The sequence below is a fragment of the Umbelopsis ramanniana genome (genome assembly GCF_025399195.1).
Source record: "Umbelopsis ramanniana AG unplaced genomic scaffold K450scaffold_41, whole genome shotgun sequence".
Lineage (NCBI taxonomy): Eukaryota > Fungi > Mucoromycota > Umbelopsidomycetes > Umbelopsidales > Umbelopsidaceae > Umbelopsis > Umbelopsis ramanniana.
Genome location: NW_026252127.1, coordinates 137,177 through 153,845, shown reverse-complemented (window position 1 = coordinate 153,845; position 16,669 = coordinate 137,177). Strand labels below are relative to the sequence as shown.

Here is a 16,669-nt window from a genome sequence, read left to right as displayed (position 1 = left end):
CCTAGCAAATCCCAGCTGAAATTTCTCGTGCCTTTTGCCTCATATAAATGTCAAATCCACCATCGTCGCCTCCATCAGTACCAAACAAGATTGTACCGGCATCTATTCCTATTCGAAGGCAATCCATCAGGCACTCTATAGACTTTACATCTCCTACGCATCCGGTTTCTCACAGACAGCCTCATCTATCACCGTCAAAGTCATCACACGCACCGTCAAAACCATATTTTAGCGCCACCCACTACACTATCATACGCATCCTTTGCTCTAGCTCTGTCCTATCAAGAGGTGATTTAGAAGCTTGGAAGAAACTTCTGTGCAAGGAGAAATTACCAGTACCATATTCAACGTAAGGCGCACGTCTCATTTCATCTATCTAAATTGTGTCATATCACTAAAACCCGAATGTATGTTTTACAGACAAGACGCATACGACCTGGAAATGGCAACTGTTGGATTGGCAATAGAGCTTGGTATGGTTTACTCAACAAACACTAGTGAGCTTATTTCTTGGCTAACTTTCTAATGTTGGGGATATTCATTTAGCGGCGAACAATGTTAGAACCGAGAATTTTAATGTATTGTTGCTTCATTTGCTCAGTCAGTTACGTCAGCTCCTTCAGTTGGGTGATATAGAGTAAGTTACTATTGTTTGATGTCATGACTTTGCTGCTGCGATACACTTTTCTCATCCCAGTTGGTTCCTCCCCATAGCCAAATTCCGACTTCCGCTTATAACGCTTTGTTCCTGGTCCGAGTTTTTTCAAAACATTTTGCAGGGAATTTGAGTGGCGAAGAATTAAAGCGTCAATATGAAGGTAATTGGAAAGTCTAGTACTCCTATAACTGCTGGCCCCTTCCCTTTTAATACTTAGCCATTGCCTAAAGGCCCTTCTGCCACACCAGCTACAGAGTCGGCAACAACTACATCTCAGTCTGCTGCAAAATCAGGGATTGCATCCGTTTCAGATATGATTCTGGATATGGAAAAACTCAAAATTGACCCTCAAACAGAACAAGACCCTCGGCCTAAAGGAGAGCAATTATTACACTATCTTATTGCAATTATCCTGCAGCTTGATTCTCAGTAAGTTCTTACTCCCCTGTGGACCAGCTGATACTGCAATTACACAACAAATACTGACTCTGACAACAACAATAGTGCTAATTACTCTACACACGAATTTTACCTTGAGGCTCTCAATACCATCATTGTTTTGTTATCTACTCAACTACACCAGTCAACATCGGACAGAACAGAATATAATTATTTTATCAACATCCTGATGACTAAATTTGGGTGAATACAAGCATTGCAACGTATCTGCTAGCAATGCTAAAATACTAACCAAATTACCAATTGTTTAGACATCAAGCAAAACCTATCGTGTTTAAGCTCCTACATAACTTTATGGAACAAAAAGCCCCTCCACCTTCTTCTTCAAGTAAGCGCTCGATCATTCTGGTTCAGTCTTGCATCATGTTTGTCAACTAATATATCTTCTTTCAAAGATGTTGTTTACAATGCATACTCTTACTTCTTCTCGGGCAAAACGAATGTCGCATCATCTGCTGACGCATTTCCGGTAGCTGATCGAAGTTTGTTGTTACTCCTTCTGTTGTCTACTCAATTTAAAGATGGTTTCGGAGAGAGACATGAAACAGAAGGTGATACTACTGATGAACAGAATCTGCAGTGGGCAAGTGCATATAGACAAGCCATTGCTGAAATTTCAGGGGATCAAGGTACCTTTCTATATCATTCATTTACTGTGAATGGACTTGTGTTTTTATTCTTACTTTTCTTTTTTTGACTCATTTTTGCTCGCAGAACCTGTGATAGGTAGTCAGAATGAGAAGGATGTTAAATATGTGTCCTCAGGTTCAATCTCCTTCAGAAGACTATATACGATTTTTGCTGGGTAATGGACAATCCTATACAACACTTGGTGAAGGAAAACGTCTCACGCTAATCTCATTCTCTGCATCGTCTTAGTTCCCTTGCTATAGAAGAGCGTACGCTTTTGTTCTATTTGTTTTTAGTTGAAAATGAATCCTTTAGAGTATACGTTCTCTCTCGTAGCGATCCGGAAACAATTGTGAGTTTTTCCCCGTGACTTTCATTCTCATAGTAGCCTACTAATGTCTCTCTATCAGTATATACCTATTCTCAAATTGGTATACGAATCCATTGAAGGAAAAACCAACTATTCACAACTCTATATTTTCCTCATATTTATACTGATCTTCAGTCAGGACGATATTTTCAACGAAAGTATCCAAAAGTTTGTGAGTACCTTTATGCACATTTGATAAGGAGCATGTTGTGCCGGACGTTTTTATTTATAAATGTGTTCGTTCTCTTAGAATGTAACGAACTTGACTTGGTTTACCGAGCGACCCTTGGTAAAAAATGTTACTCTTGGTGGACTTACCATGTTGGTACTTTTGAGGGCTGTTCAGGTTAATCTTACCAGCCACAAGGTAAGCTTAGTTTGTCTATGGCCAATCAGTTTCAATTTCTTGTCTCGACTGACATGTATTGAACGCTCAACTTTAGGACGCCTATCTGCACACAAACTGTATGGCCTCTATTGCCAACATGTCAAACTCAATGATGGATATACATCCTTATGTAGCACAACGAATTGTCAGGTAATCCTTTACTTCATCAGATTAGTGTGCAGTGAGAGCATATGTAAACGGACCTACTTTTTCAGTGTCTTCGAGCTTATATCCAAGCGCTATCAAAAAATTGCCAGTCGAGTTGCTGACAACAATGCTTTACTACAGCAGCAGCCGGTGAGTGTTCACTTAACTCGTTCTACTACATCATCTATAGGTGACTCTAATTATTTTTCTACTTCCAGAGTCAGGAAATCATCGTATATCAAGATTTGATAGCTCTCTTTTTCGAAATCATGAACTCAATATTGGTTCATCATCTCAAAGACAACCCACAGCTAGTGTATGCGCTCTTGCTAAAACGTGAGGCGTTTGCAGTGTACAGGCTAAATGCACGACTTTCAGAGCTGGTGGCCAATCTGGAGGCAATAATCAACTACTTCCATGCGCGTGTGTCGGAAGCCAACCTTCGAGCTCCGTCGACTTCTGAGGTGCTCGAAATAATAGATTTAGCAACGAGGACATGGACGCCGGATCGTCTCAAGTCATTCCCAGAACTCAAATTTCAATACGCAGAGGAACTCGATTCTCAGCAATTTTTCTGTCCATATGTTTGGGCACTGGTGCATCGAAGGACATTTATATACTGGAACGATGAAAAAGCTCATATCCTCGATGAGTATCGACTGGTAAGCTGTCATATTTGATGTCTTTCTAGTTATTCCTATATTCTAACATTACTTTTTTAAAAGCAACAGCAGGAGCAAGATGGTGGTAGTGCTAACGACATTGCATAATTAAACAAAAACATATCTAATGTATATTGAACAGATTCCCCACTATGTTATAGTATCCCCCTTCAGCATTGACCTTTATCCCATTGGATCGTTTTTTTTTTAGACTGTAATAGCATTTTTACAGATGGTGTGATAATGAATATGGCAATAATAGCTTTTGGTGTCAGATGAATGGAGAAACACATTTATCTAAAACATGTTTGTTAGTCCAGCTAGGCCTCAGATGAGATAAACCTTACTCCAGTTGCCTCTCGCATCCTCCCGGTAATAAGAACGAAAATCTGTCATCTTCCAGTACAGCCTTGGGCAAGCCGACTGCACTATCAGACTTTGGAGCCCCATCCCATTTGGCAATAAGTTCTTTGTACGAATATGCTTCAGGGTACATCCCAAAGATATCCTGGCCGGTGCAAATGACGTTCTGGATATGATCCTTGCTCAAAAATTGGTCGCCTCTAACCCGATCGGCGTGAGAGTAGCTGGTCATTTTGAAGACGAATTCTTTGATTGTTCGGAAACAGAACGAGCAGTGCCATCCTGCAGTTACATGAAATTGGTGTAAGCATGGTAAAGAAGATTTTGCTTCCAAGTATGAGGACCCTCAGCAATAGAGTATACTGTGTTATTTACCTGCATCTGCTAGCAAGTTTCTAGACTGTTGTCCATGAGAGTATGCTGTAACTCCTTTGCTGTAGCGCTCAACCCTTGCACGCCAACTATTCAAGTCCAAAGGGAATTCGTAGCTGTAAATATAGTTCCGCAGCTGAAGGTGAAGCGGCGAAGGGACTCCGCTGCAGGCCTTTAATGTTCTCAAAGTACTTGCTCGCGGTATCTCGTCTACATCTGACATTATAATGAAATCACCATCGTTGGCAACCTTTTCTATATTTTCGTTCATAGCTACTCTCATAGCAGCTTCATTATAAAAGGGACCTTCGTGCGGAGGAAGCGGCTGCTGATTTACCCGTGCATATACTAATTTTTCTTTTGCAAAAGCGAAGCGCTCGGCGTTGTCGGCAAATACAAAAGGCTTTGGTTTTCCAGTAAATGTTGCATTCGACTCCAAAATTATGAATTTATCTACAACGTTCCATAGTTCACGCAGTCGTACTTCGTATAGGTCCAGCTCTACACTAAAGATCACAGCATCGATCATTTTTGGTTTTGTCTCGTTGTTGATACTCCATCCATGTAATTGACATGTTCGTTCCAAGGATAGTCCTTCAGTTGTGTAGTGTTGGATTATATCCCATTGCTCTTGCACATTGTCCCAGAGGGGCCGAGCAAGGTATCCAATGTCGGTTATAATGTAAGTGCTGGCAATAATGTGGTAGGTGGCAAGAATGAATAAGATTGGCAATGCAATATAGAGTGGTTTGTGTCGTCTACATGTGAACCACCGTCGCATATCTGTTGGATATCAGTTTATATATAATTGTAATTGAGAGAGCTCGGCTTTTTAAGCACGAATGCTTCTCAGTATATTTATAGAGGCATAAAAGTGTGACTAGCGAGAGGACAGGAGTAGCAAGCTATTTTGAAATGGCCGGGTGTCACGAAGGCGGAATAAGGCACTGCATAGCTTAATATTGTAGTATCTCAGGAATATTCTAATGTCTCTTTCGACCACTGCATACGCTGTACCCCGTGACACACAAGTGCCATTATTTCTACTGTGGTTGAACTTCGCCAAGCGCCCTATATAAGCTTTAGGTGTTTTAAACTTTTGGTGTCCGTTTTTTTCTTCGATATTACCGCGCTTCAACATTCAATTGTTCCTCATCACTTTTCCCTAGTCTTCAAGTCAGCAGCTTTGGCTTATAACCAGGTGCTCTAGAGTTACTACAGTGAGCATGGTAAATTACAGAAAATGGTGTCAATGATTGTTTATCAGGCTTTGAAGCTATACCAAGGATACAATCATCCTTGCCTCAATCAAAAGACATTGTACCCCAATTGACTATTTTACATGGCCTGATCCGCAGAAGGTCACCGCGCAAACGTGTTATCGCAAATAATGAATATGACTATTAAGCCCTCTCTAAACGCCTATTTCGTGCCTGTGCTAGATTAGGACGAATCAAGGGCAACAAACAATTTTTCCTGATCTCCGTGCTGTAAGGTAAAAGGGAAGTAGCAGCCATAGTCTTAATTGCTGAGTGAATAGTCTTTTATCATAAAGATAGAGCGCGCAAGATGATAGCTGCTGTGACAAAATGGTCATCTTGAACCAAGCCACAATGATCTCATTCCGAACACAGGATTATCACAACCACCACATATTCTTATGAGGATGGGTTTATTTTCAGGAAAAACTAGAGTTTTTATTCTAAGGTTGGGGGCGTTGGGTTTCACTACGTTAGTCGGTAGAAGACATGAGTGCTGTATGAGTCTAGGATGAGCATCTCAAGGAAACGCACACGTATAGTACATGGACAAAGGAAGAGGTGGAAACCATTTAGGCGCAGGCCTCCTTCAAGTGAGCGATCAAATCAGCTCTGTCCTTCTCCTTCTTCAAACCCTGTAAAGTGCAAAACAATACGTTAGAACGAGTTGTAAAGAAATCGCAGGAAAACACCATGACGTAAAACTTACAGCGAAAGCCATCTTGGTACCAGGAATGTACCTATTTAAGGAAAAAGAGGGCATGGGTTAAGTAAGTTATGTCAATATACAGACAAGAAACAGTAGAATAGTTGCTTACTTCTTGGGGTTCAAGAGGTATTCGAAGAGAGTCTCCTCGGTCCAGGTGACACCCTTGTTCTTGTTGGCCTCAGTGTAAGAGAAACCGGCAGCCTGACCAGACTTACGGCCAAAGACACCGTGCAAGTTAGGACCAACCTTGTTGGCACCACCAGCTTCGGTGGTGTGGCACTGAGCGCAACGGGTCTTGAAGAGCTTGGCTCCGGCGGTGGCGTCTCCTGCGGGCATGGACATTTTTGATGAGTGGGGAGATGGGTTTTTAAAAAAAAGGTGAGAAGAGATAATTTGCTCAAAGAGGTCACATAAGAAAATACTATGGGTGGCTTAGATTTTGTTACGACCGGGGTGCCGTCGATTTCCGAACGGTTCCGGTGAACCAATACTGAACCGAGTTCTGGTTTTCTTTTATTTTTTGTATCAAATATGATGTCTAGCACAAAATTCCTTCATTCTACTGTAGGCTTCCTCCAAACGATCAGCAGGAGGAGTGATTACAATACGGAAGAAGTTGGGATAACCAAAGCACTGTGAACATCATGTCAGTACTTTCCAATTTTAGTTGTGTTGTGACCCTAATCAAATGAAGAAATATTACCTGTCCTGGCAGGCACAGAACATTTTCTTCTGCCACTAGCTTCTGAGTGAAGTCAACATCGTCGGATATGTCTTTAAATTCGGAGACGTTGACTCCGACCTTGTAAAAGAAAATAGTTATGTCAGATGATTGGTACTACGGCCAAAGCCAAGCAACCCATTACCTACCATCATATACATAGCTCCTTGTGGAATGACAGCTGTCAAACCTGGGATCTTAGATATACCCTCAACGCTGACCTTTGTATTGTGCTTGAAATGCAAGATTGTTAGTATAATTGATATAAACTTTTATGAAAAGTAGGCCAGATGAGATACCTCAAGTTGAGCAATTGTCTTATCATGGAAGGCCTGTGGGGTGTTGTGAAGAATATCTGGCAATGCGCACTGAATGACAGAACAGGGTCCCAAAATCAGTTGTGACAAGCTCAAGATGCCTTCATGAACCTATACATACGTCTTATTAGCCCAGAGAATAAACTGGCCTCAGCAAATGACAACAAACACTCACCTCGCGGAAAATACCATTACGATCGTGCACAGTAACCCATCCAACTCTCCATCCAGGTACCAAATACTTTTTGGCCAGCCCACCGACGGACAAAATGGGTACTTCTTTGGTCAAAGTGGCCATGGGATAGAAGGTGTTGCCCTCAAAAACTAGATCACAGTAGATTTCGTCAGCAATAATGGGCAAATGGTGTTTCTCAGCAAGAGCCAAAATGTCCCGCAAATGCTGTTCAGTGTAAACTGAACCACATGGGTTAGAGGGGCTGTTGATAAGAGTTTGTAAATAAAGACATTCAAATAGAACATATGTTTATAGTCAGATACGAACTTGTTGACCAGTATGCAGGCAGTGTTCTCGTCAATCAAAGACTCTAGGTGATCAAGATCGGCTTCCCAGCTACGCTCCGGCTGTTCGGTAGTGCAAAAAAGGTATAATGGTTACCTCCTTGTGGCTTTTTCACATAGATTGTATGAGTCATGCAACGCTTACCACAAGGTTATAGAATCTGGGTTCGATAAATCTGCTGACAGCCAAGTTATCGTACAGGGAGAAGCCAGGTCGTGGGATCAACATATTTTGACCTTCAGAACACAAGGCATTGATAGCGAGATCCAAGGCACCAGAACAGCCATTGGCCAAGATAACATCGCGAGACGTCAGTGGAGCGTCGGGATGGTTGAATTTTTCTGCAACTGCAGCTCTCGCTTGCTCAGTTCCTATCGTGGGAAATGTATCAGTGCCATTTACGCTTGGATGTGACAAAATGCTATGTACTGTACCATGTGCAGGCGGATATCCATTTGCTTTGAATGATTGCAAGTGCTTTATGACTGACTCGTTACAGCTATCATCGACATTAAAGTTTCCGAACACAGTAGGATCACCTAGTAATTTATGAAGCTGGTCAGAGACGCCTGTTTCGAGACCGTGTCTGATATAGATACAGGAACAATACGAAACGTACCCAATGCTAAACTAATCAATTGCTTTTGAGCGTTGGGATCAATTTTCAGCTTATCGACAATTTGACGAATAGGATTATGCGCTCTCTTCGCAACTTTTGAGGCGGGAACGTTCCAAGTGGACGGACGGCTGGACATTTCGAGATCTTCAGTGGGAACGACGAGGCGGAGGATTGGGTCTGGTTGTCAAATCCAATTGACTCACGGATGAACATTTAAGCCACTTCTAGTCACATGATGGCTCTTTTTGACATGAAACGCTCAACAGGACTCAAAACGACCTCCAGTATCTTATTCAATAGGCACAATATATTGATGCATATACCAAGGAAGAAAGACTATCTTGTTCTATGACCCTGTGTGGTTCAAATGGCTTGTATATCTGATGCGGAGGAGGCGGTAGCGGTAAATTATTTTACGCTTCGAAAGCCGTGACGTCACCCAGAATTGATGATTGTATTCACGCTCGAAGCACAAACGTACCATTCACAGTAGCTGGTTGGATCATGGGCGCAGACGACGAATTCTACGTGCGCTATTAGTAAGTTAACAAGAGAATGAATGATTGAAATCACGGACGTCACACTAACTCAAGTTTCATTTGAATGACTGAAATAGCTCAGGTCATACCGGTCGATACGGTCATGAATTCCTCGAGTTTGAATTCAGAGGCGACGGCATGTGCCGATACGCCAATAATTCGCAATATCGTAACGACAGCTTGATTCGCAAAGAAAGTACGTCTTACCAGAAGCAGATTGAACGACAATCGTTGTGATCTATACTGATCTAACCTATTTCCGTTCGCAGTGCATCTCAGCCCAACTATGTTGAAAGAACTCAAGCGTATCATTGAGGACAGCGAGATTATGAAGTAAGCAACATCACCCAGAATCGGAATTGGTATCTATTCATTCTTTTAATGAATAGATAGGAGGTTTTATTACGTGGAGCCTTTCATGAGTATTAATTTCGTGATTTAGGGAAGACGATAATCAATGGCCACGAAAGAACGTAGTGGGTCGACAAGAGCTTGAAATCCGCTTTGGCAACGAACATATTTCTTTCGAGGTAATGATAGCATTTTCCTGCTGTTTAGTCGCGACTTGTGTGTGATATAGCAATATCATTTACCAACCATCTGTATAAAGACTGCAAAATTGCAGTCATTAGGCGAAGTCCAGGAAAGTAATGATCCCGATGGTCTTCGAGCATTCTATTACTTGGTGCAGGATCTCAAGTGCTTGATCTTTTCCCTTATTTCTCTGCACTTTAAGGTATGTGATATAGTGGACGATACGGAAACATTGTTCTTTTTTTACTTACAGCATTCATTTATCCTGGTTCTTTTTTGGATGTATGATAATATAGATCAAACCGATTTAATTTCTACATGGACATACTGTAAATTTTCACAAAAAAATGTGCGTACACTTCTATTCATTAAAATTACAAAAGGAGACAACCCCAGTTTGTCGATTGCTGTGGATCATTGTTCTGTGAAAAAAGAATTGAGGGGAGAGAAAAAAGAATATAACTATTGTGAAGATTCATCCAGTGGAGAGGATGGTGGGAGAGCCGCTGCATTAGTCTCCGAATTGAGAGAAATAGATGGTAGTGATGACTCGGGAGCTGGTGAACGAGTGGGATTAGTGTCAGCAACGATGGTGTCAATGGTGGTTGGGGCCACAGGTGTTTCAACATCGTCTTCGTTCAGCATATCTTCTTCATCATCTTCGCCCATTGACATATGATCTTCTGTCTGGCTAGCAGTTTCCAATCCAGGAGTACCTGTGACTGAAGCAGAAGCTGTGTACGATTTCATAGCTTCTTCATATTCTTCTTGTTCCTTTTTGTAAATGTCATAGTACTTTTGTTTTTCGTCTTTTGCCAAATTCTTCCATTTATGACCAAGAATACGAGTAAGGTCGCCTTGGTTTTCGCCGGGATATTCATCCTTAATTTTATCTCGCTCCATACGGCTGTACAAGAAGAACACGTTTCCTGGGCCTTTTGGCGCATTTGGATCCTTCTTCTTACGTGCTGGTTTAGGTTCTGAACCTTTTTGTCGTCCTCCGTGCTCCTGCGATCCACTTAATGCAGATGGTTTGGTGTCATGTCGAGATTTGATTTCAGCCAGCTGTCATAGAAAATAAGAAAAAAAAAAATAAGGCTGGTCAGTCAATGCCAAGTGACTTTTCAACTGTGTAAAGTCCCAATAACCCTCCGCTTCCGATGGTGGTTGGAGATTAGGCCATTATTTCCATGTTGCAAAAAACCTACCAGAGGATGAGTTCCACTGTCCGATATATCGGAGTTGCTATCCGAATCATCTATGTAGTCGGTCGAACGCTCTAGTCGCTCCAAAAGGACACTGCAACAACAACATATGTACGATTAGTATGTGCACGACCATTAATGTATAGCAAAGATGTCGCCGTGGGTCATTGTGTCGATCACGACTGAATTAATAGATTATACCTTCGTTCTAATCGTAGACGATTAATATGTTTTTTGGCTTTTGTCAGTCGAATGTTGAGAACGTCATTGTCCTAAAACACGCACCCAACCGGTCAGCATTAGCAGGCAAATAAAATAAAAAAAACAAATTTGCTTACGTCTTCAATGTCTCGAATACGCTTCTTTAGCTCCTTATATTTACGCTTGATGGCTGGATCTGAAAGAGAACGATTTGACGGTTAACTATGGGGTGGTAAAGAAGTGTGTATATTTATACAACATGGTATTTCATGATGATGATACCTTCAACTGTAGTCATGGTTGTATGTGTCAGTGGTTTAGTCGGAAGATTGCAGCCACGGTGTTTTGCGAGTATTAATTTTTTTTTATTTTGCGGAGAGAAGAAAGGAAAGAAAGAAGGAAGGAAGGGGGAAAAAAAATAAAAGCTAAGGGAAAAGGGAAAAGGAAACGAACGAAAACACGGCCAGCCAAAGCCAGACCAGCCGCCAAAATTTCAATGCAAATTGACTGAGTGCACAAAGCTAACCGACGTCCTATTGGCAAAGTTTTGGATCCGCTTTTCAACGTTACTCTTACGAAACCTTTTCTAATTCATTAATCACCATATATCGCGAAAATATCACGTACAGCCAGCGAAACCATACAAGTTGACTACTATGTTGTCGCATCGCTTTATGCGTTATCAGGTACTGTCCGGGCGAAGACAGAAATAATAAGCTGTTTTTGGGGGTGGACGTCTTGACCATGCGGCTGCTGAATATAGCTAATGGGAGATCTCCTAGCCCGATATATTTGCGCACGAGGGAAACCGATGGCAGCTTGTAAAGGCTGACCGTTCCATTACCAGAAGTCTTTACGTATTGTCTACGAGAAGCCAATGGGATTGAAAGAACACGCAGATTAAAAATAAATACAATGCCGCAGTTTCGAAGTAAACAAAAATGTGCCATCTACTTACAGTGCTCCACGGTAAGCTGCTTGGTGATTAGTATGGCCAGATACTCCATAGTTGTCAAATGTGATGATCTGTGATAGACATCTTTAGCTACCGACGACCATCGTCTCTCTTGCTTGAATGGGATATACCAAAGCCCAATCCACGCACAATGCATACTACTTACGATTTGAATATCATGTTTAGTAACATACTCCTGAATAATACTGGATACGAGGGATGCGTTCCACTCAATTTTCATACTGTCTGGCAAGTCTCTATGAAGGAACAGTGTGAGAAAACTATCTCCTTACCACCATCAGACCCTTTGACCCCTTGGCCACCCAACTGTTTTCGCAAAATAAAATACTTACGGATGGTCGACGGTTTTGACGCGTGAACTCGGTATCCCGAGAACCTGGCAGCTCTTGACTAACTCTCGTTTACGTTGATTCCCCAAGTTCTCCGCATCACCTATAAACGTTGATCAATCAACTGTACGTTGCTATGCATGCGAGTGCATATATACGTTTTCTCAGCTTAGTGTTTGTTTCATTACCTTTTGACAGGCACAGCACGTGGACTTGGTTTTTGAGACTTTTGCTTGTCAGATTGCACAAGACTGGCCCAAAGAACATACACTCATCGTCAGGGTGAGCTGTAACAAGGAGAATGTTGCTATGGTCAAAGTATGGGGATGGCGGGTCGATCGATGAGGCGCCTGTCTCAAATCGATCGACGAGTTGGTAAATATAGGTAAAAACTGTTATGAGAATAAGTCCACTAACGGCCAAAGCTAGCATTGTGAATAATACAAAATGTAAATGACCCAAGTAGAGCTGATGATTCGGCCACCAGCACACAATGAGAAGGAAGCTGTAGGTCTCGAGAGGGTAATGTTCTCAGAAATTTTAATGTGCGACGAGTTGCTACGTGGAGGATGCGCGCATTAACCGTCTCAAAAGTCTATAATACATTTTATTCTTTTTTGCTTTGCCTTGCTTGTGAGGTTGCGTATATCTCATAAAACAAGAGGGAGGGGGATAACCAATGCTTTTTCATGGTACGAGTAAGCTGTCGATATCAGGTACACAAATATACTTGTGTGCAATGTTTCCCACAGAAACTGCGCTGGTTCTAGTTGCATTTTTGTTATCAAGGATAACCAAGGATTCTAAGAATCTTGGATCAGTTCCAGAAGCCACCTGCAAGGTAAGTCAAGTAAAATATGAGTATATTGCCACCAACGAAAACGGCCAGATCAAAACACATACCTCTAGGTATACTGAACCAATCTTCATCTTGACTTTGCCACTTTTGTATACCAGTAGCGACCCAATGCGTCCTTCTTGTGTTTGATCAAACTCTGCATCAGTCGGAATAGGTATCTTTTCACCACCGTTTGTTTGCCTTCTATCTGCGGCTGCTGGCTGGCTTTCGCTAGTACTACCGTTGGCTGGTTCAGCATTAGCTACTTCTTGGTTAGAAAGTTTGAATCGAGGAAGAACTGCGGGTAATTGGAAGAAGTAAAGCTGGTCGTCATCGAATGGTAGGTTATTCTATCATTAGATGTAGAGCGTCTGAATTAGCAACACGAGCTCGCTTAATTGAAGAGCGAAACGAACTCTTTGCTTACATCTTCAACGTTAGTAACGTTATCTACATCCATACGTTCATCTTCATCCTTCACTCCATTCATGCCAGTACCATCATCTTCTACTTTGACTAAATAGGTATGCAAGGTTTAACATTCTGACGTTGGTCTACCACATGTGAATATAATTTCCAATCTTACCTTTGATATCTCCATTGGCATCCCGAAACTTTTCTTCTGAATTCTCGGGCATCTTTCCCTTCTTCTTCATTTTTGCAGCTTCCTTTTCCTTTTCCCAAGCTTCCATAGTAGCCTTGCTGGGTACAGCCATTGGAGCCATAGGATCCGAGTTAAATCCATATATTTCAGTCATATCGAAGCCGTCGTCGGTTGCCAGAGTCTTATTGACATCTTGCGAAAACGATATTTTACCGGAGGGCGCTGCAAATGTTCGACCTCTAGATCTCTGTGCTGAAGGACCAAGTGCAAATGGGCCAGATGCAACAGCTTCAGCCTCGTCTCGACCTGTAATAGCAAGAACAACTTAATACAAGTCCCTCCAACTCTCGAAATAAACAATGTTGGCTTATCTAACCTCTACCGCGACCTCTTCCTCTTCCTCGCCCTCTTCCTCGAGCCGAATCTCGACTTTCTTGATGTCCATTTTCCTATTTTCAAGTATATAAAAATATGAAGGTTAGTTATCCATATATAGCAAATTGATGGCGAAGTCAAACTTGTCACAATTGACTCACAGCTTTGAGAGCATTTTCCACAATGGAAGGTGTTCTATTGTACCCAAAATATGAGAGTCAGTTACGTTGGTTCTCCTACAGTCGTGCATTATTAATAGCTTTTAGCCACTTACGGCTCCTTCTTGATTCGCTTAGTGGGCACAGTGGGTCGAAATTTCATCTGTCGATGGTTTGTTAGAAAATCGCTTTGATATAGACAATAGAGCATCATAAATTCGAACTATGGAGAACGCATACTTTAGAAGCACCACCTCGGGTTTTCTTTGAGTCGTCATTTACGCTACCAAGTCGTCCAGAGGCAGGTGTGTCTGTTTTGAGCGATCCAAGGGATTTGGATCCAGCATTTGCTGCTGAGCCCTCCGAAGCATTCTCAGAAGGCTTTCGTACAGAGGGCTTTCTCGAAGGGGTTTCCTGCTGGTTCTGCTCCATTATCCCCAGTTGTAACAGTCAATGAGAAGCCGATTCAAGTCGCTGGTAAAACTTCCAAAACTTTGGCAACCTCAAAACTTGAAATTTATGTGACTGCACTTTAGGCAAGAAAAAGTGTATGCGGACTCTGAAAATCGAATTGCTCAATAGTCCAAGATTTGGATGCAAAGGTTATCCATAATTTATATATTTCTTGCTAAACTCTACTCTAGATCTTATAAAATTAGAAAGCTTAATACCAAAAACTGTTATACTACGGGAGTGAAAAGGAATTGTGGGTGTTTATGAAAGACAAATATAAATACATTAGGCATCAGAACAAACTACTACATTTACGAATTTATCTACTTCGTAGAAACTCTACTGATTTGATGCGGATGGCATGACTGGAGCATTGTTAGCATGTTCCTTAGCCTCCGTGCTCGCTACTAATGGTTTTTTCGTTTTGTCATTTTGAAGTTTCACTTCGGTCCCAGTTTTTGACGGTGTCGTAGTGGGACTACTTGATGACTGGCGAATTATGGTAGCACCATTTTGATCTGAATAGATCCTCTGTTAATCTTCTGTTACGTAAACTAGCCGGATGTGATCAAAACTTACCGTGACCAAGTTGATAACTTTTTACCGGTCGAACTGGATCTCCTAGTGATCGACGAGCTGATGATAATAAGCTTGACCGTGATCGCCTGAAGGATGATGGCGGTCTGGCTGATATCGGTGGGGTACTTGAGATTGGCTGAGAGGAGCTCTGTTGATCCTTATGCTTCGTATCTCCATTCTCATTCTTGACCAGCAAAAGATCGTCTATTGGGGATTCTAATGTAGGAGGAGGGGTTGTTTCAGTCACGCTAGATGGGGTGCCTTGTCTTGTTGGAGGAGTAGAATCTGTAGTAACATTGGGTCCAGGTATGGCAGTGTCGGAATGCGCAGTTTGAGATGTCACTGGCCGTGCCAGACGGCTTTGATCTGTGCGCAAGCGTTTTGTTGCTGGAGGTTTTGATGACCCGTTCGGTATGTGATAAGAAGCTTGCCGTTTTGGTACGGGAGCTTCAAGCAAAGATTTTGTTTCTGAAGGAGGGTGGGAGTGCGCTCGATGAAGTGCTTTACCAGGAATGGCATTTTTGCTTATGGCTAATCGACGAACATCTCCAAAAGAAGATGATTTTGCCGAGATTACTGTTGGGCGATGGGAGGGAGGAATATTTCCAACACGTAAATTGGATTCTCCCTTGCCAGCAATCTTTAAATATTTACGAATGTTAGCTGGTAAACTGGCGATGAAACTGGAGAGAATCGATATTAGTTTAATCATCCAAAATGAGATCAACTGGGATTGCATGGCTTCGTCAGCTGTATAGGATGCAGGTAAACTTACATGATTGATGGCTCAGGCAGTTGCTTTTTGTACATCTCGAAGCACTTTCTGACGACTTCGCGTACTTCAGGAGCTGGATCCATGGCTCCCACTCGTATAGCGTTTTCGATAATCTCCAAATGATGTTCCAAGTCAGACGAAGCATTGAACTCAATGCTACTAGTCAAGCACTGGGCAGCCCCCATTCTCATCTGTTTGTTCGGATCAGGCTTGGTAATGGCTTTACAAAATTGAGGAATGGCTCGAGGGATTTTTGCATGTTGTATGATGACCGATACGCACTTGATGGAACGGCTGACAAAAAGTTTGTTGGATCGTGTGAATAACTTCATGATATGCGGTAAAATGCCATCATTGAATGGCTCAAAGGAACGTTTAAGATGGATGGCAAGTTGTTCTAGCAGGTCAGTGGTTGTTCCGGACAATCGACTGCGCTCTGTTAATAACTACGAAACATTTATAGAATTGTCAATAACCGAAATGTAGTTAGATATCGTATTTGCTAACGTCAGTCAGGCTGACCAAGACACTTACCGATTTCACAATGGGCTCTTTCAGAGTTTTGATGGCTGGAATGAAATTCTCCATTGATGTCGCACCTTCCTTTGTCCACTTTGAAACGTTTTTTAGCGCAAGATCAAACTGTTCCCATGTCTCTTCCGTCTCTTTCTTTTGAAATAAGGCGCAGATTCGCTTAATTTCTCGATCCAGTTCTGATTCCGTCGATATCTAAAGTGACATACCAAGAGTGGTGTAGCATGAAGGAAGTAAGACGCGAATCAGCTTTGACCTGGTAAGCTGGTGCCTACATCATACAATGTACTTACAGAAATGGAACCTTTGAAGGCCATGATGGCTCTGTATAACAGCAAACGTTCCTTTGCAGAAAAGGCTGCAAAATACTGGTGA

At 42.0% G+C, this 16,669-nt stretch overlaps 8 protein-coding genes across 8 annotated transcripts; 2 read left to right on the top strand and 6 right to left on the bottom strand.

The window, feature by feature from the left end:
• The first annotated feature begins 31 nt into the window (after positions 1-31).
• Positions 32-3,565, top strand: K450DRAFT_248535 (uncharacterized protein). Its single transcript, XM_051590245.1, has 16 exons — positions 32-349; positions 421-473; positions 547-637; positions 715-818; positions 889-1,087; positions 1,163-1,300; positions 1,369-1,445; positions 1,513-1,746; positions 1,832-1,922; positions 1,997-2,099; positions 2,158-2,289; positions 2,368-2,484; positions 2,561-2,655; positions 2,721-2,802; positions 2,871-3,314; positions 3,378-3,565. Exons 1-16 carry the CDS (start codon positions 48-50, stop codon positions 3,420-3,422), a joined length of 2,307 nt encoding a protein of 768 aa, XP_051443189.1. The 5' UTR covers positions 32-47; the 3' UTR covers positions 3,423-3,565.
• Positions 3,495-4,988, bottom strand: K450DRAFT_248530 (uncharacterized protein). The gene is made up of 2 exons (XM_051590244.1): positions 4,053-4,988; positions 3,495-3,959 (listed from the first exon to the last, which is right to left on the bottom strand). The coding sequence occupies exons 1-2, from the start codon at positions 4,828-4,830 to the stop codon at positions 3,658-3,660; spliced, it is 1,080 nt and encodes a 359-aa protein (XP_051443188.1). The 5' UTR covers positions 4,831-4,988; the 3' UTR covers positions 3,495-3,657.
• Positions 4,989-5,668: 680 nt separating this feature from the next.
• Positions 5,669-6,413, bottom strand: K450DRAFT_248523 (uncharacterized protein). Its single transcript, XM_051590243.1, has 3 exons — positions 6,127-6,413; positions 6,018-6,048; positions 5,669-5,943 (listed from the first exon to the last, which is right to left on the bottom strand). Exons 1-3 carry the CDS (start codon positions 6,357-6,359, stop codon positions 5,881-5,883), a joined length of 327 nt encoding a protein of 108 aa, XP_051443187.1. The 5' UTR covers positions 6,360-6,413; the 3' UTR covers positions 5,669-5,880.
• A 27-nt stretch (positions 6,414-6,440) lies between these two features.
• K450DRAFT_248519 (uncharacterized protein) lies at positions 6,441-8,637 on the bottom strand. Its single transcript, XM_051590242.1, has 9 exons — positions 8,195-8,637; positions 8,010-8,114; positions 7,720-7,946; positions 7,558-7,637; positions 7,231-7,492; positions 7,038-7,166; positions 6,888-6,971; positions 6,721-6,819; positions 6,441-6,650 (listed from the first exon to the last, which is right to left on the bottom strand). The coding sequence occupies exons 1-9, from the start codon at positions 8,328-8,330 to the stop codon at positions 6,543-6,545; spliced, it is 1,230 nt and encodes a 409-aa protein (XP_051443186.1). The 5' UTR covers positions 8,331-8,637; the 3' UTR covers positions 6,441-6,542.
• On the top strand, positions 8,472-9,654 carry K450DRAFT_248509 (uncharacterized protein). Its single transcript, XM_051590241.1, has 7 exons — positions 8,472-8,597; positions 8,685-8,733; positions 8,811-8,929; positions 9,003-9,066; positions 9,176-9,263; positions 9,344-9,469; positions 9,564-9,654. The coding sequence occupies exons 2-7, from the start codon at positions 8,699-8,701 to the stop codon at positions 9,576-9,578; spliced, it is 447 nt and encodes a 148-aa protein (XP_051443185.1). The 5' UTR covers positions 8,472-8,597; positions 8,685-8,698; the 3' UTR covers positions 9,579-9,654.
• Positions 9,342-11,108, bottom strand: K450DRAFT_248506 (uncharacterized protein). Its single transcript, XM_051590240.1, has 5 exons — positions 10,956-11,108; positions 10,811-10,869; positions 10,674-10,744; positions 10,476-10,566; positions 9,342-10,332 (listed from the first exon to the last, which is right to left on the bottom strand). The coding sequence occupies exons 1-5, from the start codon at positions 10,969-10,971 to the stop codon at positions 9,730-9,732; spliced, it is 840 nt and encodes a 279-aa protein (XP_051443184.1). The 5' UTR covers positions 10,972-11,108; the 3' UTR covers positions 9,342-9,729.
• Positions 11,109-12,485, bottom strand: K450DRAFT_248503 (uncharacterized protein). Its single transcript, XM_051590239.1, has 5 exons — positions 12,167-12,485; positions 11,982-12,081; positions 11,795-11,885; positions 11,632-11,699; positions 11,109-11,537 (listed from the first exon to the last, which is right to left on the bottom strand). The coding sequence occupies exons 1-5, from the start codon at positions 12,408-12,410 to the stop codon at positions 11,246-11,248; spliced, it is 795 nt and encodes a 264-aa protein (XP_051443183.1). The 5' UTR covers positions 12,411-12,485; the 3' UTR covers positions 11,109-11,245.
• Positions 12,486-14,823: 2,338 nt separating this feature from the next.
• Positions 14,824-16,518, bottom strand: K450DRAFT_89829 (uncharacterized protein). Its single transcript, XM_051593839.1, has 3 exons — positions 16,295-16,518; positions 15,761-16,206; positions 14,824-15,668 (listed from the first exon to the last, which is right to left on the bottom strand). The coding sequence occupies exons 1-3, from the start codon at positions 16,346-16,348 to the stop codon at positions 14,975-14,977; spliced, it is 1,194 nt and encodes a 397-aa protein (XP_051443182.1). The 5' UTR covers positions 16,349-16,518; the 3' UTR covers positions 14,824-14,974.
• Between the last annotated feature and the right edge of the window lie 151 nt (positions 16,519-16,669).